This window comes from Oryctolagus cuniculus, chromosome 1, assembly GCF_051225735.1.
Source record: "Oryctolagus cuniculus isolate XC-2025 breed Fujian yellow rabbit chromosome 1, ASM5122573v1, whole genome shotgun sequence".
Classification (NCBI taxonomy): Eukaryota; Metazoa; Chordata; class Mammalia; order Lagomorpha; family Leporidae; genus Oryctolagus; species Oryctolagus cuniculus.
Window position 1 is genome coordinate 205,490,144 of NC_142867.1, and position 16,302 is coordinate 205,506,445.

A 16,302-nucleotide genomic window follows, 5' to 3' on the forward strand; every position below is an offset into this window, starting at 1 on the left:
CTTAGCTACACATTAGAATCACCAAGGGAGCCGTGAGAAATATGACAGAGGATCTCACATCTAGAGTTTTCTGCTCTAATTGTGCTGGGGTATGTCCTGAGCATCTGGGTGCTTTGAATTTTGCTATTAGATTCTAATGAGTAGCCGAAGCTGAGGATCCTGACAATTACTGCTAGTCGCATCTAGTAGAGTGCTAGATAATGAAATATATTTCAACAGTAAGAGCAGAAAAGTGAAACCCAACACCAGCTGAAGGTTTATAGAACAGTTTATTTCTTTTTCAGTTGCAGCTGTCTCCATCAAAACCTACTCCTGCTAAAATTGTTTCATAAAACTCACTCTCGCCCCGAGCTTTGCAGGGATTTCACTAGGCAGTTGTCATTGTGGTTGGAAAGCTGATTTTGTTTGAAAGCCTATTGTTTTCTTGGCTGGATGCACTGGAGCATGGAGAGCAGGAACTGTTGTAAAAAAACTATTGTGTGAAATTTCATCAGATTCTTAATATTTGTATATATATATGCCAATAACTGATTTACTTTTTCCTCTCATGTTTAAGATTTAAAATGTGTTGTGTTTCCAGAAGTTCCTGCTTGATTTAGTCTAATTCCAGGGCCAAATGAAAGCCCTCTTGCTAAGACACCTAGAAGAGCTGAGGCCAGGCTGGTTGGAGTCAGGTCCTAGTAGGTATAGGAAGCCGTGAAGAGTGACTGGGTTGAAGCAGCCCCAGATGAGCCTGTGTGAACATACTGTCCTTTGGCTGCCTGGCAGTTGACCTAGAAAGACCAAGTGTAAAAGAGGAAACACAGTTAGAGTAAGTACAGTCTATACTTGGCCCTCTCCACCTCTCAAATGAAACCAATACACGTTCATGTATTTAGACTGCTTGTCTCCTCACACAGGTATTGCTGATATTGCTGCTAATACCATCATTTTCCTTTTATAATATGTTATCTTGTTTTACCCTAGTTTTCTGATAATTTCCTTGGCAAGACTGAGATTGTGTCAGTTAATGAGAAGTCTCTTTTTAGTACCAACAATAAAACAGTACTAGAAGTTAAAGTGGAGAAACTGTACACTAAAGCAAAAAAAAAGCATGTTTAATTTTTTTCCATTTTCTATCTATATCTGTCCATAAGAATATGTAATTGTTATGTAGATTTTATGAAAGTATCATTCTTGTTTCCTTCATAAATTTCAATTAAAGGTAAATTCAGGATTATGAATCACAATTATTCATACAATCATGAATCGCCCAATGATGGAGACATGTTCTGAGAACCACATCTTGATCTGACTATATCATCGTGCAAACATAATAGGGAAACTATACAAACTGAGATGGTGACAATGTTACTAGGTGATGTAATCTTACAGGGCCACCATCACACATGCAGTCCACAGCTGACTGAAATGCCATCAGGGTCATGTGGTGCCTGACTGTATTCAAATGCCACTCTGATACCACTTCCTCTTCTACCAGCCACAGCTGCTACTGTCTGTACTCCCCAGGACTTATTTCTACATCTTAGATCAGTGCTTCTCAAAGTGTGTTTCACAGGCCGTCAGCATCACTTAACAAATTGTTAGAAATGAAAATTCTCTGACCTCACCTCAGATGTACTGACTTAGAAACCCAGTGGCTGGGCCCAGCAACCCCCATTTTAACCAGTGCATTAAAATGGACTCACCCAGGTTTGGGAACCACTGTCCTAGACAACAAACTCAGCTTTCCTTCTGCAGAGATGGCCCTTCTGACCCGCACTTCCTAATTCCTCTAGCAGACAGGCTCCATCTCCCAACTCCATCAGCCACACAGCAGTACAGTACAGTACACAAAATAAATGTTTTGTGTGTATTGAGACAGACTTAGAATACTTGGCCTTGTGGAGTGGGAGGGGACGTGCTGGCTGCCTGTGAGATGTAAGCTCTGTTTCTCAGATAGAAGCTGACTCTTGGACAAATGCAACTGCTGTATCATTCTTTCAAAGAAATAGAGCTTTTCATTATCCAGGTAAAGCACCACCTCTAAAATCTCACCCTCTCTAGGGCCCCTGAGAAAGATTTCCCTGAGGCCCTCCTTTCCATTGGAGCCTCATCACCAGACCTCTGATGACACCCAACTCCTGGTCCAGCCTCCTTTATGATCAGGAAGCTATCATGAAAAGTTGGCGCTCGCCTGTCTTATTAATCCACTATTCTTCCACCCTGCTAGTTCCCATTCAGGTTTATCTGACTCTTCCTGTGTGCTTTAGAGAACGGTTAGGAAAATTCAGAAACTCAGCTGGGTGTACTACAAACTCACTCTCACTGCAGTTACACCTTCCTTGACACTCTACTAAAATGTCTCAGCAAAACATATGGTAAGTTTCCTAGTAGATTTCTTCAACAGCTCATCTAACCTTCCCTGCTGTCAGGATTCAGACATGTCTTGATTACCCTAAGCAGATACTGTACAGTATAATCAGTGACCAACTGCTACATGTCTTCACCACTACAGAGCTACCTCCAAACCCATTCTCTTTCTTCTTTTCTCTCTTCCCTCCTTTTGTCTCCTTCAAAGACCAACTATGCCACCCATATTTAATATTTAGTCCCATGCAATCCTGTATATGATAATTCCTCCTCTACATCTTGACTCTCTCCTCTGGATCTTTTGCCTTATTTTGAAACATGACAAGCTCTGTCCTGGTTGGCTAAACTTCACACTCCCTGAAGACACTGGCTCTGATTTGTTCACCTAGCTTTGTAGAGAGTATTAAAAAGCTAATGATTATAACTTGAAAAAACCTCTTCTTGTCTTCATTTCTCCTGGTAATCTTTCTGAATCTTTTCCTAAGAAACTTCTTGAATAGGCACTTTTATTTTCTCTCTATTGAAACCATTCTGATGAGACTCATTCATATACTCCCAAGAGCCAATCCCAGTGTGTCTTCTTGGACTTGGTTTTGAATCTCTCTGTAGTCTGTTATCGCTAGCCCCTGGAAACCTGTTTCTATTTGTTCCCAGAATGCTTGGTTCATACTATTATATAACTGCTGCTCTTCTTGGCGGATTTTCATGATCTCCCCAAAATTAACGATGTCCAAGGCTTATTAGTCCTTGTCCCTCTTCCCTCTGAAGTCTCTGTTGAAATTGTCCTTCCATCTAGTTTCATTGACTATACCACCAGTGTGGATAAATCAAAACTTTCTCTGGCTCCAAGCTTCCTACTGAGCTTTCATGCTACATTTTCAAATACCCATTCAGACCTTAGGGTCCAAAGAAAATGCAAGAAAGCCACGCCCCAAGTATCAACTTGATCAAGAGGATATGCGGTAGTAGGATCTTACCACAGCCCGCTTCATAAAGGCCTCCTGGGTTGCCTTCTTGTTTTCAGCCTTGCCACCCCAGGCAGCAAGTGCACTGGCCTGTAGGGCCCGTCCATAAGAGAAACTGAGTTTCCAGGGCTTTGGAAGAGGACAAAGGTTGATAGCATTGAGATTGAGAGTAGCATCCTCTTCACTCATGCCACCAGACAAAAAGCAGATGCCTGGAAAGAGAAAAGCATTCCACTGTATCAGTTCCAGCTTTCGTCCCCTGCTTGAGAAAGCAAACAATGAGCCTAAAAGAAATGTAACGTCTCAATCTTTTCTTTGCTTGATTTGCAGGGGACTGGAGTGGAGAAATCAGTTTGCTTTGGTGAGGCCAGTTGGGTTAAGGAAAGGAGGACATTAATAAGTAAAGAAGGCTGTGGAGTGTTGACAAAATAAATGTTTTGTGTGCATTGAGACAGACTTAGAATACTTGGCCTTGTGGAGTGGGAGGGGACGTGCTGGCTGCCTGTGAGATGTAAGCTCTGTTTCTTAGATAGAAGCTGACTCTTGGACAAACGCAATTGCTGTATCATTCTTTCAAAGAAATAGAGCTAAGACCTAGAGTTAGAGAAGAAAGAAGGCCCTACCGGGAACAGCTGCAGGGACGGTGCGATGGAGAGCTGTGACAGTGGCCATAGCCACTTGCTCTGGAGTATACTTCTTGGTGCAGGCATGTCCAGCAGTCACCATGTTGGGCTTCAGCAAGGTGCCCTCCAGGTAAACATGATGGTCATTCAGGGCCTTGTAGACAGCAGCCAGAACCTGAAGGACAGGAAGTTCAATCAGGTGAATCTCAGAGTCTTAGAGTCAACTGACCTTGAAAATATTTCTAAACTACAGAAATACAAGAGGAAGGAATTTCCATAAGTGGCTAGGCCAAAGCTCCTGGACCAGCCTCAAGACCTCATAAGGGCAATCAATGTGTTGCAAACCACTGAGCACAACCAAGCTGCCTATCTTTAACACCATTAATCTAGCCACTCTATTGCATGAAGTAGGGACATAGCTCTGCTCTCTATTTCTTCCCATCAAACTCTTGGTCGTAGTCATCTCCTGTTAAGCATGCATGTATTTAGCTAGTTGACGAAACCAAAACTGGCCTCCACCCTCCATCCCCATAGGAACTGTGTGATCATACAAACATACATTTGGGGCCGGTGCCGTGGCATAGTGGGTAAACCTGCCACCTGCAGTGCTGGCATCCCATATGGGTGCCAGTTCAAGTCCTGGTTGCTCTACTTCCAATCCAGCTCTCTGCTATGGTCTGGGAAAGCAGTAGAAGATGGCCCAAGTCCTTGGGCCCCTGCACCCAAGTGGGAGACCTGGTGGAAGCTCCTGGCTTCAGACTGCACAGCTCCTGCCGTGATGGCCAATTAGGGAGTGAACCAGCAGATGGAAGACCTCTCTCTCTTTCTCTCTCTCTCTTTCTGCCTGTCCTTCTCTCTCTGTGTAACTCTGACTTTCAAATAAAAAAATAAATAAAAATAAAAACATACATTTTAGAGACAGATGTGCTTTCAAATCTCATTTAAGTCCACATAATTTTGCAAGCAGAAAAACTGAGGTCAGGAGACTTATGAATTTCTTGGTTTCTCATATTGTTTGAGGAGAATCACCCTCTTTCAGAAATACTGTGGCTAATTTAAAAAGTCAAATGTGAATAAAGTATTTTCTAATTAAATTTTCTTATGTGTGTGAATAAAGTATTTTCTAATTAAATTTTCTTATGTGAGCCTCATGCACTATTTTAATATTATATATTGTAAACCTAATGGAACTGAGGTCCAAAAGATAACATGACTTGTTCCAGGTATCACAGGTAGAAAAGCAAATTCTCCAAGCCAAGTCTTGGTGCTGAAACTCTCGTGCTTCTTCCATAAGGAGCATACCAGGTGCCAAAATAAGTGAAAGATTTATAAGCACCCTTTGGCTTCTCAGTGCTACCTTATGATTCTAAACTAAAGGCTATTTGAAATATAATAGCTGTTATATGTTAAGTAACAGCTGTTACAACAAAACAAGATTTGTTTTTTTCCAAATAGAATTGGAACTTTTAAATTTAACTTACCTTCTCAGTGACATACTGGCAGTGTTCCAGATCATGGTCTCCATCAGGAATTACCTCCGGTTCAACAATAGGTACCAACCCATTCTAAAGAGAAAAAGGGGGGAGGGAGGAGTAAGAGTGAAGCTGTATCCTTTCCAAAGCGGTAATCCTTTCCGAAGATGAGATTCAACAGTTGTGATTGATATTAAAGTGAAACCCTCATGGAGAAAGAGTATGTAAATGATTTAGAGCTGTTGAAAAGAAATTGATGGCATCTCTAGTGAACGTCTGTGGTTTAGCCAGAAGATAACAGTGTTATTTTTTTTTTAAATGTTTTTATCGGAATGCAGTAAAAGACTAAATAGAAACCCTCTTCTAGAGACAACTGTAGCCACCCCAGAATCTAGCTGCTATCCTTTTAGGGCACTCAAGCTTAAGTCACTAAGAAAGATGCCTGTAGTATAAGTTAATTAAGGAATTCAAGCAGTGTTTATAGTTTTAACTGGGAATTTCCAGATGCCTACAATTTCAGTCACCCCAGCATTGTACCCACCAAAGCAAATCACATTTCAACATTTGCAGATGTGAAACTTTGGCATCAAGTCATCATCTTCCAAGAAAGTATGTGAATTGGGACAAGATCAGAGATATCACCCTCTAGCTAACAGCCTAAGAGGGTCATAGAGGCTATGTAGTATAGACAAGCAAGTGCCTGGCCTCATCAGCCTTGTCGTTTTTAAGACTTGGCTTATAAAGCTTTGTCAGAGGGCAGCAGCTAATTGCAGTGATCTTTGAATTTACTTCTTAATGGGAGATCCCTACTGGCTTTGTGGGACCAAACAAATCTTCCTTACCATACTTGAATACAGCAAAAGTCGTCAAAAATGCCACCAGCATATACTGGTGAGGGGGAGAGGAACACTCATATAAAAATTGGCTTTGAAGAAAAATCTAGTCTACTGGTTTTTAGCCCAAAGGGAAGGCAAAGCACCTGCTGACAGATGCTGGCGTAGCGGGCCAGGGTGTTGGCATTTTCCTGGATAGCAAGACTGGATGGACACTGGTCAGCAATCCTCAGGACAGCACGCCACTTCCCAAAGTCAACACCATCTTTCTTGTACTGAGCACAGCGCTCCGAGAGCCCATCAAGCCCTGCAAATCACAAAAGAGAGAAAGGCTTCTTTGTACCACTGCACCTGACTTTACAATGAGGTCTCTGATAAACTGAAGTTCCACCTTGTCCTAGCTTTCATTGCACAAACCTTGAGAACTGAAAAATGCCCAAGCAAATAAGCACTAATCACAATGCTGGCCAAAAGACCTAGATTTAAAAAACATGGTTTTGATGTACATTGTGAGTACTCCTTAAGTAAAACAGGAGGAGCTGATGGTTAAAATGATACTCATTTTATAGATGTGAAACCTGAGGCTCTGAAGTGTTTATTTGATTTTACCAAATTTGAACAGCTGAAGAGTGACAAAGCTAGATTCAAATTCTGTTTCTAACCCAAAGCTGTGGTCAGTACCTGTCTGCTTAGTCAGTGACATACCTTGCAAAATTGTTTAAGTTGCATATGATGGAACTAGGATTCAAACCAAGGTCTCTGATCCTAAAGTGTAGATCCTTTCCTGTCTACTATAGCTGGGTTTTTCTCTAAAATTGATAGTTTCAGGCACAGAGTATCTTCTCTGTGCAAGGTATTATGGTAAGCACTCTATGTCTAATATGAGGGATCTTCAAAAAGTTCATGGGAAATGTTATTATGAAAAAACTTCATGACTTTCAAACTTTTTTGGGCCAAAATATAAGCAAAATTTTTAACTGTTTTCCCTGAACTTTATAAAGAACTCTCACATCTTTGGCATGATTCATATCAGAGGGAAATATCCTTACCTTGAATGGTGGTTTCTTTGTTTGTTCCTGCAAGAGGAGCACCTCCTTGGTCTAACTGTGGATACAAATAATTAACAAGTAATTAGCAAGTGTCAGATGCCAGTACAACACAAGCAGATTTCCTGATGCTTGCTAAGAATTCTCATCTTTCACAAACCAAGAAGTTGAACTAGAGAGATGTACTAATTGTTGAGAGGTCACAGTTCAGTCCATAGCAGAAAGGAAGTTAGCGGGAAGGAACAGTGTGAGAGAGAGTGTCAATCCTGACATGTACTGGGCTCTTGTACATATCAGCATTGTGTTAGCACAGTTGCGAAGAGAATAAGGATGAAGACTCTACAGCAGAGCAAGGTCATGAGCCCCAGTGATGGACTGCATTCAAATTAGATCTAACTTTGCTCTGATGTGTGGCAAGTTATGCCACTCCCACTAACTACTCCTAGAGATTTTGAGAAGGATATTGATTTTCACTCTTGAGCAGTCTTGGAAGACAACTTAAAAAAGTAAGTGCTTTAATAATAATAGTGACTATTATCAACAATTATTGTATGATAGAAACTTTTAAAAAATTCATTTCATCTTATTTTAAGCAATGAGGAAATTTAAGATGAAGAGAGACGAAGAGCCTTAGGGAAACATTAGTTGAAGTAGAAGTCATTGGAAGAAAAGTCTAGAAGAGGATGTGGTTCTCAGTGGGAAGATGAAGGTGGAAGAGTGAGAAATTAGATGATGAAAATGTCCAGAGTGTTGTCCCTGCCCTAGCCAGTGCACTTGGAGTTGGCCCAAGCCGAGGCACAGGTGAGGTGCTGATGAAGTGTTCACCTTGATTCCCACAACAATGCCCTTTTCCTTGAGGATGTTTCTGAACAGCTTCCCTTGGCTGTCCTTTTGGTAGAGGGTCTCATGGAAAAGGATCACACCCCCAATGCTCTGATTGATGGAATTGTCCACAGTGAAGAGGATTTCTCGGAACTGTCGGCGGTTCTCCTCAGTGTTTTCCACCTTGATCCTCTGCAGGCGGTTTCCCATTGTTCCTAAGGTGGATGGGCCAAAAACAGCATCAGGAGTAAGCCAGGGATTCCCTATCACCCTTCATTACACCATCTCAGCAATCCTCATCAGGATGGAAAACAAAGCTCTTTTTTTTTTTTTTAATTCAAATCTTCCTAATTCCTGCCTCATTTTTTGTCTCTCAGGGAGAAGAAGGAAGGCCTTAGTTGCTGTCAAGGATGCTGATTAGGTGGTATATGGGCTGGGTATGCATTACTCAAGGAAGAAACCACCATGGGGTTCTCTGGCCCTGATCCTCACTTTCACTTATCATACATATAGTAGAAGGAGGAAAAGGGCATGCTTGTGACTTTTCTGGCTTGCGTCATTTTATGAAAGACTGGGGAAGCCTGCCATAGCTCTCCCTGTGCCACCCAGGATTTTCTTAGCCATAAATCCTGCACTATTCTAATTGCAGATATTCCTCACCCTTCCTAATTTGGCTGACTTTACACTGACTTCCTATGAGCAGCAGAGGCATATATGACGTCACCCTGCTCAATGAGTTCCTAGCTTTGCTATAGGTTGCATCCAAAAGACTTCTGGCAAGCAACCTTAAAATGGAAGGTCTCTTCCATTGGTTGGCAGGAATCTGCCCCCTGGAACTACAGGACTGGAAAGGCCTAGGCTTGCTCAGTCTTCTACTCCCATTCAGGGAGGCAGGATAATATAACTGCTTTTGTTAAGTGAAGAAAGAAAGAGTGTGCTATTGTACAATGTGACTATTTTTCACACTCACCTACAGATTCATCTGCAGCCAGGATGCCCTTTCCATTGGCAACAATGCGCTGGGCAATATCCGAGAGCTCCTTCTTCTGTTCTGGGGTGAGGGCTGGAAATCGGTGGGCCATGGTGACAGGTCTGGAAGAGAGCACAGGAGAGTAAGCACAGAACCATAGGTGGTTCAGATAGGTTCATGACCAAGAAAGTTGGGATGGGCAGACATATCAAGCAGGCTCCTTGAATACTTTCAGCTCATTTCACAAATAAATCATTAAGATTTCTTTCTTTTTTCTGCCCTCATTTAAGTAGTTACAATTAGCCAGAATGAGATATCAAATGTTCACGGTAATCCTAAATAGAATCCTTTCCCAGAGAACTTTGGGATAACTGATCCTGAGATGGAACCAATGGATTAGTGACTCATTGAAACCTGACAAATAGAGGGAACTGCAGTAATGCACTATCTCTAGTCTGTCAATTCTGGAGCCATTGGGTGCCCTGGGCAAGATAATGAAACTTGGGACTTTTGCAGTTACTCTCAACATTGATGTTATCCTCTAGTCCCAGAAGATTATTCTTCAGGCAACAAGCTTGAGAGGAGAAATCTATACTTAGCTTGAAATTATCTCCCTTTGACTTCAGGGCATAGAGGGTGGAGTACGGGCCAGTGTTGTGGCTTAGCAGGTAAAGCCACTTCCTTCTATGTGGCATCTCATATGGGTGCTGATTCAAGACCCAACTGCTCCACTTCCAATCCAGCTCCCTGCTAATGTGTTTGGGAAAGCAGTAGAAGATGACCCAGGTGCTTGGGCCTCTGCAATCACATGAGAGACCCTGAAGAAGCTCCTGGCTCCTGGCTTCAGCCTTGCACATCCCCAGCCATTGTGGCCACTTGGGGAGTAAACCAGCGGACGGCAAGATCTCTCTCTCTCTCTCTCTCTCTCTCTCTGCTTCTGCCCCCTCCTCTCTGTAACTCTGCCTTTCAAATAAATAAATCTTTAAAAAAAGATTGAGTGTGAAATTTCATCTCCTTTTTAATATGTAGTCATCTATAAGACCACTCGGAGAAGACCAGGGAGGATTTTTCTTAAGTGCCTCTGGACTGGGGATTCTTGTGATCTCAGAGGATGCTGAAATCATATGACAATCCCAGCTCTAGTACTTCTTAATTTTGATGTTTTAGCAAGGAGAGACTGGCCCCAAGACCTCCACAGCAGTGGTGCTTTGAGGGGATCATTGCTGATAGGCTGCAACTTTGGATAAGTCTTGAAAATGTAGGCTCACAGGGCTCTCACTTTGGTGTTGGAGATGCTTTTATATAGATTGGGCTATCAAAGAAAAAAAGGTAGCATAGATTATCTTAAGCAGCTTCCTATGTAGGCTCCTTTTCCCAACATACTTCACACAGGATGGATGCCTCATGCCTAAGGATGAATTTCTGGAAGCCCAGGGATACCTCAACTCTCATTTGATGCACTCAGCAATGAGGCACACTTGCCAAATATGATCTTCATTAACTAATGAGTCAACCAAGAATTAGAGAAATTAACTGACTTGCCCAAAGTACAATCTGGGTTGAGGCAGAATTCCCCAGTCTATTCTCTCAAGAAAAATTCTTTTTTTTTTTTTTTTTTTTTAGTATTTTATGCATCCCTTCCGGGCAGGACTCAGTCCCCTGTCCCTTAATATAAAGAATGAATGGCTACTGAACTAATTCATGAGAAAGTGTAACTAATGACCTCATTGCCATTCTCCACTTCAACAGAGGTTCTTGTCTTAACTTCAGAAGAATGGAACCCTATTGGGCTACTAGGACAAACTAATGAACGACAATTTCTAGAGAAGATGGTTTTCCAAGGTCCCATCACTTCCCAGCCAGTGGCACATTGTGTGTGCCCTGTTTATATATTAGCCCTTAACAATTGTAGTCAGGGAATTTTAGCTTTGGACCTGGCCTCTAGATCTTCACACTAACAAAAGCTATCTTGGGGGTGGTGACCTTTAGACTAAGATGCAAATTTTCTGCCTCAGATTATACATTTGCATCCAACAGTCGACAATTACTAGAAGATAAACATCTTTCTCTAATGAAACAAATAGAAAAAATAGTCTAATAATAACAACAAACAATCACTTAATGCCAAGCACTCTGCTAATTGCTTTACATGTACCACAACATTTTTTTCCTCCTACAATAATACCAGGAGGCATTTGAGTGCCATTCCCCTCCCATTTAACAGATTAGGAAAGAATACTAGAGAGTTTACATTATTTGCCCAAGGACAATTTGGGCAAAACCCAAAGTTGGGTTAAGGGGTAGTACTCCTCTCCATTCAAAGGGGCAGTAAGCTTGTTGAAGGAAATCACTTTTGGATGATATCTAGTGTCCCTAAAGACACCCCCCAGAGTACTCTGGATTTTGCATCACTGCACTGCTGACATTACCAATTCACAGACACCTGAAATATTAACAAAGATACTTGCTGCCTGTAGATCAGACAGACCTGGGCCCCAGAACCCTGAGCTAGAACCTTGAGCAAGTCTACTAACTTCTTTGAGCCCTAGGCTTACTATTAATTAAATGGTGATAATATGAAGGTATTTTGAAATGTTTCATAGAATACAGAATTAAAAGATGTTTGCTGAAGCAAAAGATTTTGAAATGAATACATAAAAGGAGTTTTCAAAAAGCCAAGGAAAATGAATATCATAAAAAATTATGCAGGATTTCAAATTTTTTGTACCCAAATAAGCTGATCTTTTAATTACACTTTCCCACAAACTTTTTGAAGTTCCTTGCTATCTACTCTGGTTTTCTTGTGGCCAATGTGACTCAAATGCACTCTGTGAGCACTGTGCTCCTTGTAACTACTCAAAATTTATTTGTTGAACAGCATGATAACCATGAAGATACTTTATAAGATATTAAGAAAATGCAAGATATTATTGTTTCTGTCTTTTTTAATTAAATAAAAATAATCACATAAGGGATCTCCATGTTTCTACTCACTACCAAGTTATTTTCTTAAGTCTGGGTGTGCTGACTTAATCAGAATAACAGAAAAGTCAAATCAAACTAATGGTGTTTACAGGAAGTTAAACTTCTACAGAGGGACTAAAGGTCTGTACTACATCAGCACAAATGTTGTCCTTCTGTTAATCATAAAACATGGTCACAGGCCAACGTTCACTGCTGGGATACAAGAGCTTCGAATGGGTAATGATAAAGAATGATTGCTTTGCCCTAACACTCCACTCACTGAAGGCTTGAATCAACTATTTTTTTAAAAGTATGATGGGTAGTTGTTCACATTATATTTTTGAGCGAGAGAAAAAAGAAAATTACAGAGAAATATGCAATATTTAATATCCACTTTTTTAAAATTAAAAAAGTAGTGTACATACGTACTGCTTATGGCTCTCTATAAGCAAAGGGTAGCTGTTCTTGGTTACTTCTGGAGAATGGGATACAGGTGAGAAACTCACATTTCATTTTATACATTATTGTAATGTTTGATTTCTTAATGAATAAACATATGCATGCAAATCTAGAAGTTAACAATAGAAAACAGAGCCACAAGGGGTCCTCAGGTGGATATGTGCCAACTCAACCACTTTAGGGATGAGGAAATTGAGCTTCCAGGAGACTATGTCTTATGTTTCTTCTAAGTTGTTATGTTCTAGGATTGCAAGTCACATCTGACTGATTTAGAATCGTATTTCTACTTCTTCAGCAAAATAACATTTGGAACGCAATATGGTTCTTTCTGCCTTCCTTGAAGAGGCGAAAAAATATCCAGTAATTTATAAAATGTGGATATTTAAGCTCTGGAGAAATAGAAGGCAGCAGTGGGTCCATTTGTTTCGCCATACACAAGGCAGATGGATTTTCAAGAACAGTAGGACAGGGTGTATTCATTGGTAGCCTGTGATTGCCATGCACTTTATGCAGCAATGCACTGCTTCTATGGATGCATGCAACAGTGACAAGTGCATTGAAATGATTTAGGGAAGACACAGGGAAGTCTGACTCCTTGTGCTTTTGAGTACATGTAGAGTACCCCAGAAAGAAACTTGAGTGTTGCTCTTCCCTCTAAACTGGCACCTAAGACAAAGGAACTCGGGTTTCCAGCTACTACATCCCTTTCCCTGCTCTACACCTTGACTCTAACTTGGACCTTGGTGTCTCCCAGATTTGCTTTGGCCAAAGTCAGGAATTCCTTGGCAGCAGAGCCCAAGCCCTTGTTGTATCCAGGGTAGCTTAATGGAGTTCTAGGAAACTATTTAAAGAGAAGTTTATGTTAAAAGAAGACAACATATCTTTACAATATGCCAATTTTCCAGATAGTAAGAAATGTACCACAGTAAATCAACAGCTGTTGATTCCTGATGTCTTAAGCTATCTAGTTTTCCCAGTATCTACTGTAACAAGTGTTACAGAAGGCATGAAACAAGTGGCATGTTTGAAACTCATACTCAAATGGTGACTCCGCTCTGTGAAGCTTCCTATCCTGTTCCTTTTCCTCCTTTGAGCCATGGGTGAAGGCCAGGGGCAAAACACTACAAGGATTCATTTATGTAACAAAGCAACTTCAGTGCTTGTACCAGCAGGTGTGGGACAAGAATGCAGAAAACAGCATGAAGCAAAAGATATGTAAATAAACAATTGAAATTAGTTGTTATGAGAAGAGAAAGCAGGGGTACAGCAGTTAAGATGCCACTTGGCATGCCTCTGCATCCCATTTCTGAATGCCTGGGTTTGAGTGCCAGCTCTACTCTCCTTCCAGCTTCCTGGAAGAAAGCAGGTGATGGCTCAAATACTTGGATTTCTGCCACCCATGCAGGAAATCCTGATTGAGTTCCGGGTTCCTGGCTTTACTGTAGTCCAGCCCTGGCTGATGTTGTGGACATTGGCTGAGTGAACCACTGAACAGATCATCTGTTTCTGTCTCTCTGCCTCTCAAACAAGTAAAAATAAATAACTTTTTTTTTAAAAAAAGAGAAAGTAGAAATTAATAGGGATCTCATTGGATCAGAACCTAACCAAATAGGTATGTTCTGTTGTTTGTCCAGACCAGACACTTAAGTGTACCTCATGCAGTTAACAGAGGTAAGTGGTAATCAATCTCAAGCATTTCGCAACCACTCAAAAAGCCAGGAAAGCAGCAAAGGAGCATTTACACTTAAAAAAAAATCCATTTCAACAGATTCAGCAAGTTTTCGGCCATCGACAATTTTTTTTTCCTGAAAACAAAAGCAAAGAGACCTCTCCCTCTACAGGCTTAGTGCTGTCACTAACCCCTTGTTCACTGGTGCAGTCCAGGTATTCAAAGGAAGTTCTTTACTTACAGTTATGGAGAGGAGAGTCCTCGTAGATATCAGAAACTTGGCGTGAGGCAGCTGCTGCCAAATGCAACAGGTCTTTGGAAACACACAGGTTTTATAGAGATCTCATTTAAGATTTTTTTTTTAAACTTTTGCCCTCCCCTTCCTACCTTGGCCAGATAGGGAGGTGTCTATTTGATACCTCTGATTGGCTCATAAGCAACCAATCCTTACAATCCTTACACACCCTCCTTATGCTCCTACAATGTTAAGCTACAAGGGCTGTCTTTAGACTATGTGGTTCCTAATCCAGACGCTATGTTGTACAGGTAAGGAAACTGAAGCATAGTGGATTAGGAGAATCCCCTAACTCATGCAGCTGGTGAGTAGCTGAGCTCTGCAGTCCATGAAGTGAGACTGGGAAGAATGTTAGCTTAGCTCTGGCATTTACAAAGCATGTGGCTTTGGCCAGCCAAAGGGCTTTTTTTTTTTTTTTTTTTTTTTTAGAAAAAAAAATACACTGAGCCTTAATTTTCACATCAGTAAAATGGGATCTCATTTTCACAGGAACATTAAATGAGTTTGTGAAGTGCCTGTATACAATAGGATGAAAGGATGGCTATTTCCAATTTAGGCCAATGGTGCTGTGTCCTCATTATTTTTAATGTTTAGTTAGTAGCTAGTTCCAACTATTTATTGTATCATTTATAGTTAAATTTAAATGATCTTTCTGTGAAACCAATTGATTCTGAATCCTTGAATTTTGTTCATGTGGATTTCACCTGGATGAAAAACAAAATTCAAACATTCTATTTAAAAATCATTCTGGGGGTTGGCGTTGTGGAACAGCAGGTTGGGCCACTGCCTGTGACACCGTTTTCCTTTTTGGGTGCCAGTTAGTCCTGGCTATTCCATTTCTAATCCAGCTCCCTGATAATGTGCCTGGGAAAGCAGCAGAGGATAGCCCAAGTGCTTGGACCCCTGCACCAACGTGGGAGACAGATGGAGTTCTAGGTTCCAGACTTCGGCCCAGACCCAGCTGTTGCGGCTGTTTTGGAAGTGAGTAGCAGATGAAAAATATCTTCCACTCCCCCCCCACTCCCAGCCCTGCCCTTCAAATAAAGAAATAAGTAAGTAAGTAGTAAATAAATAATTTTTTTTAAAAAATGCTTCTCTCCCCCATCCTTCCCAGTCTCCAAAAATTAAAATGAGCTCCTTGATGTATCTAATGCCAGAAACCACTGTCTTTCACATTATTGTCATTCTCTCTCAACCTTTTTAAGTTTGTCTCCAAAGTTGGTAAAAACTGAAATTAAACTCAGAGTAATAGATCTACACCTTTAGCATCCCCAAATACGGCACTGTCTGGGTATAAGTTTATTCTACAGACTTCGTCCTGCGCAATAAATCACAATCTAATTCAAGCGAGGGTAAATAAAAATATTAAATACTTCCTGAGGCAAATAATGAATAACACAAATAAAAGGAGGATATCTGAAAATAAAGGGAAGACCTGATTACAGGGAAGTATAAATTCTCAAGAACGTGTTCTTTTGGAAAACTGATTAAATGGAAAACAAAAGCTCTTGAGGGTACAAGGTGTAACACTGGAATTTATAAGTGAAAAAGTGAAATGTCAATAAAAATCAAAAAGCAAGAAGCTGGAAAGTGGGTTGTCTTAGCAAAGTTTAGGCTTACCATTTCTAAAGCAGGAAACATTAGCCACTGAATGTGACTACTGAAGGAAATTTAAGTGCTTAAAACACAAATTGAGGCTCATTTGGCTCAATCAAGACCTGCCCTAATGACAGCAGAACACTGGACCAGGTAAAGGTCCCATCAGCCCCTTCGAGTCCATCTGCACCTAATGCACACTTTCCAGTTCCCCCATTTCCACTTGGTACTCATAA

At 41.0% G+C, this 16,302-nt stretch overlaps 1 protein-coding gene and 1 long non-coding RNA gene across 6 annotated transcripts in view; one reads left to right on the forward strand and one right to left on the reverse strand.

The window, feature by feature from the left end:
• Positions 1-250: 250 nt before the first annotated feature.
• Positions 251-16,302, reverse strand: part of ALDOB (aldolase, fructose-bisphosphate B) — an 88,089-nt gene continuing 72,037 nt past the window's right edge. For 4 of the 5 annotated variants that reach the window (XM_089336155.1, XM_070077580.2, XM_070077524.2 and 1 more), the window contains 8 exons: positions 9,084-9,205; positions 8,117-8,328; positions 7,295-7,349; positions 6,392-6,552; positions 5,422-5,505; positions 3,941-4,115; positions 3,330-3,529; positions 251-773 (listed from right to left, as the gene is read on the reverse strand). In XM_089336155.1, coding sequence (XP_089192281.1) covers positions 678-773; positions 3,330-3,529; positions 3,941-4,115; positions 5,422-5,505; positions 6,392-6,552; positions 7,295-7,349; positions 8,117-8,328; positions 9,084-9,205 — 1,105 coding nt within the window. In that variant the 3' untranslated portion in view covers positions 251-677. 5 annotated transcript variants of the gene reach the window in all.
• The window catches only part of LOC149128834 (uncharacterized), a 55,055-nt gene continuing 54,071 nt past the window's right edge, over positions 15,319-16,302 (forward strand). The window contains exon 1 of the long non-coding RNA XR_016211262.1: positions 15,319-15,451. This is a non-coding gene — a long non-coding RNA (uncharacterized LOC149128834). The remainder of the gene's footprint in view (positions 15,452-16,302) is intronic.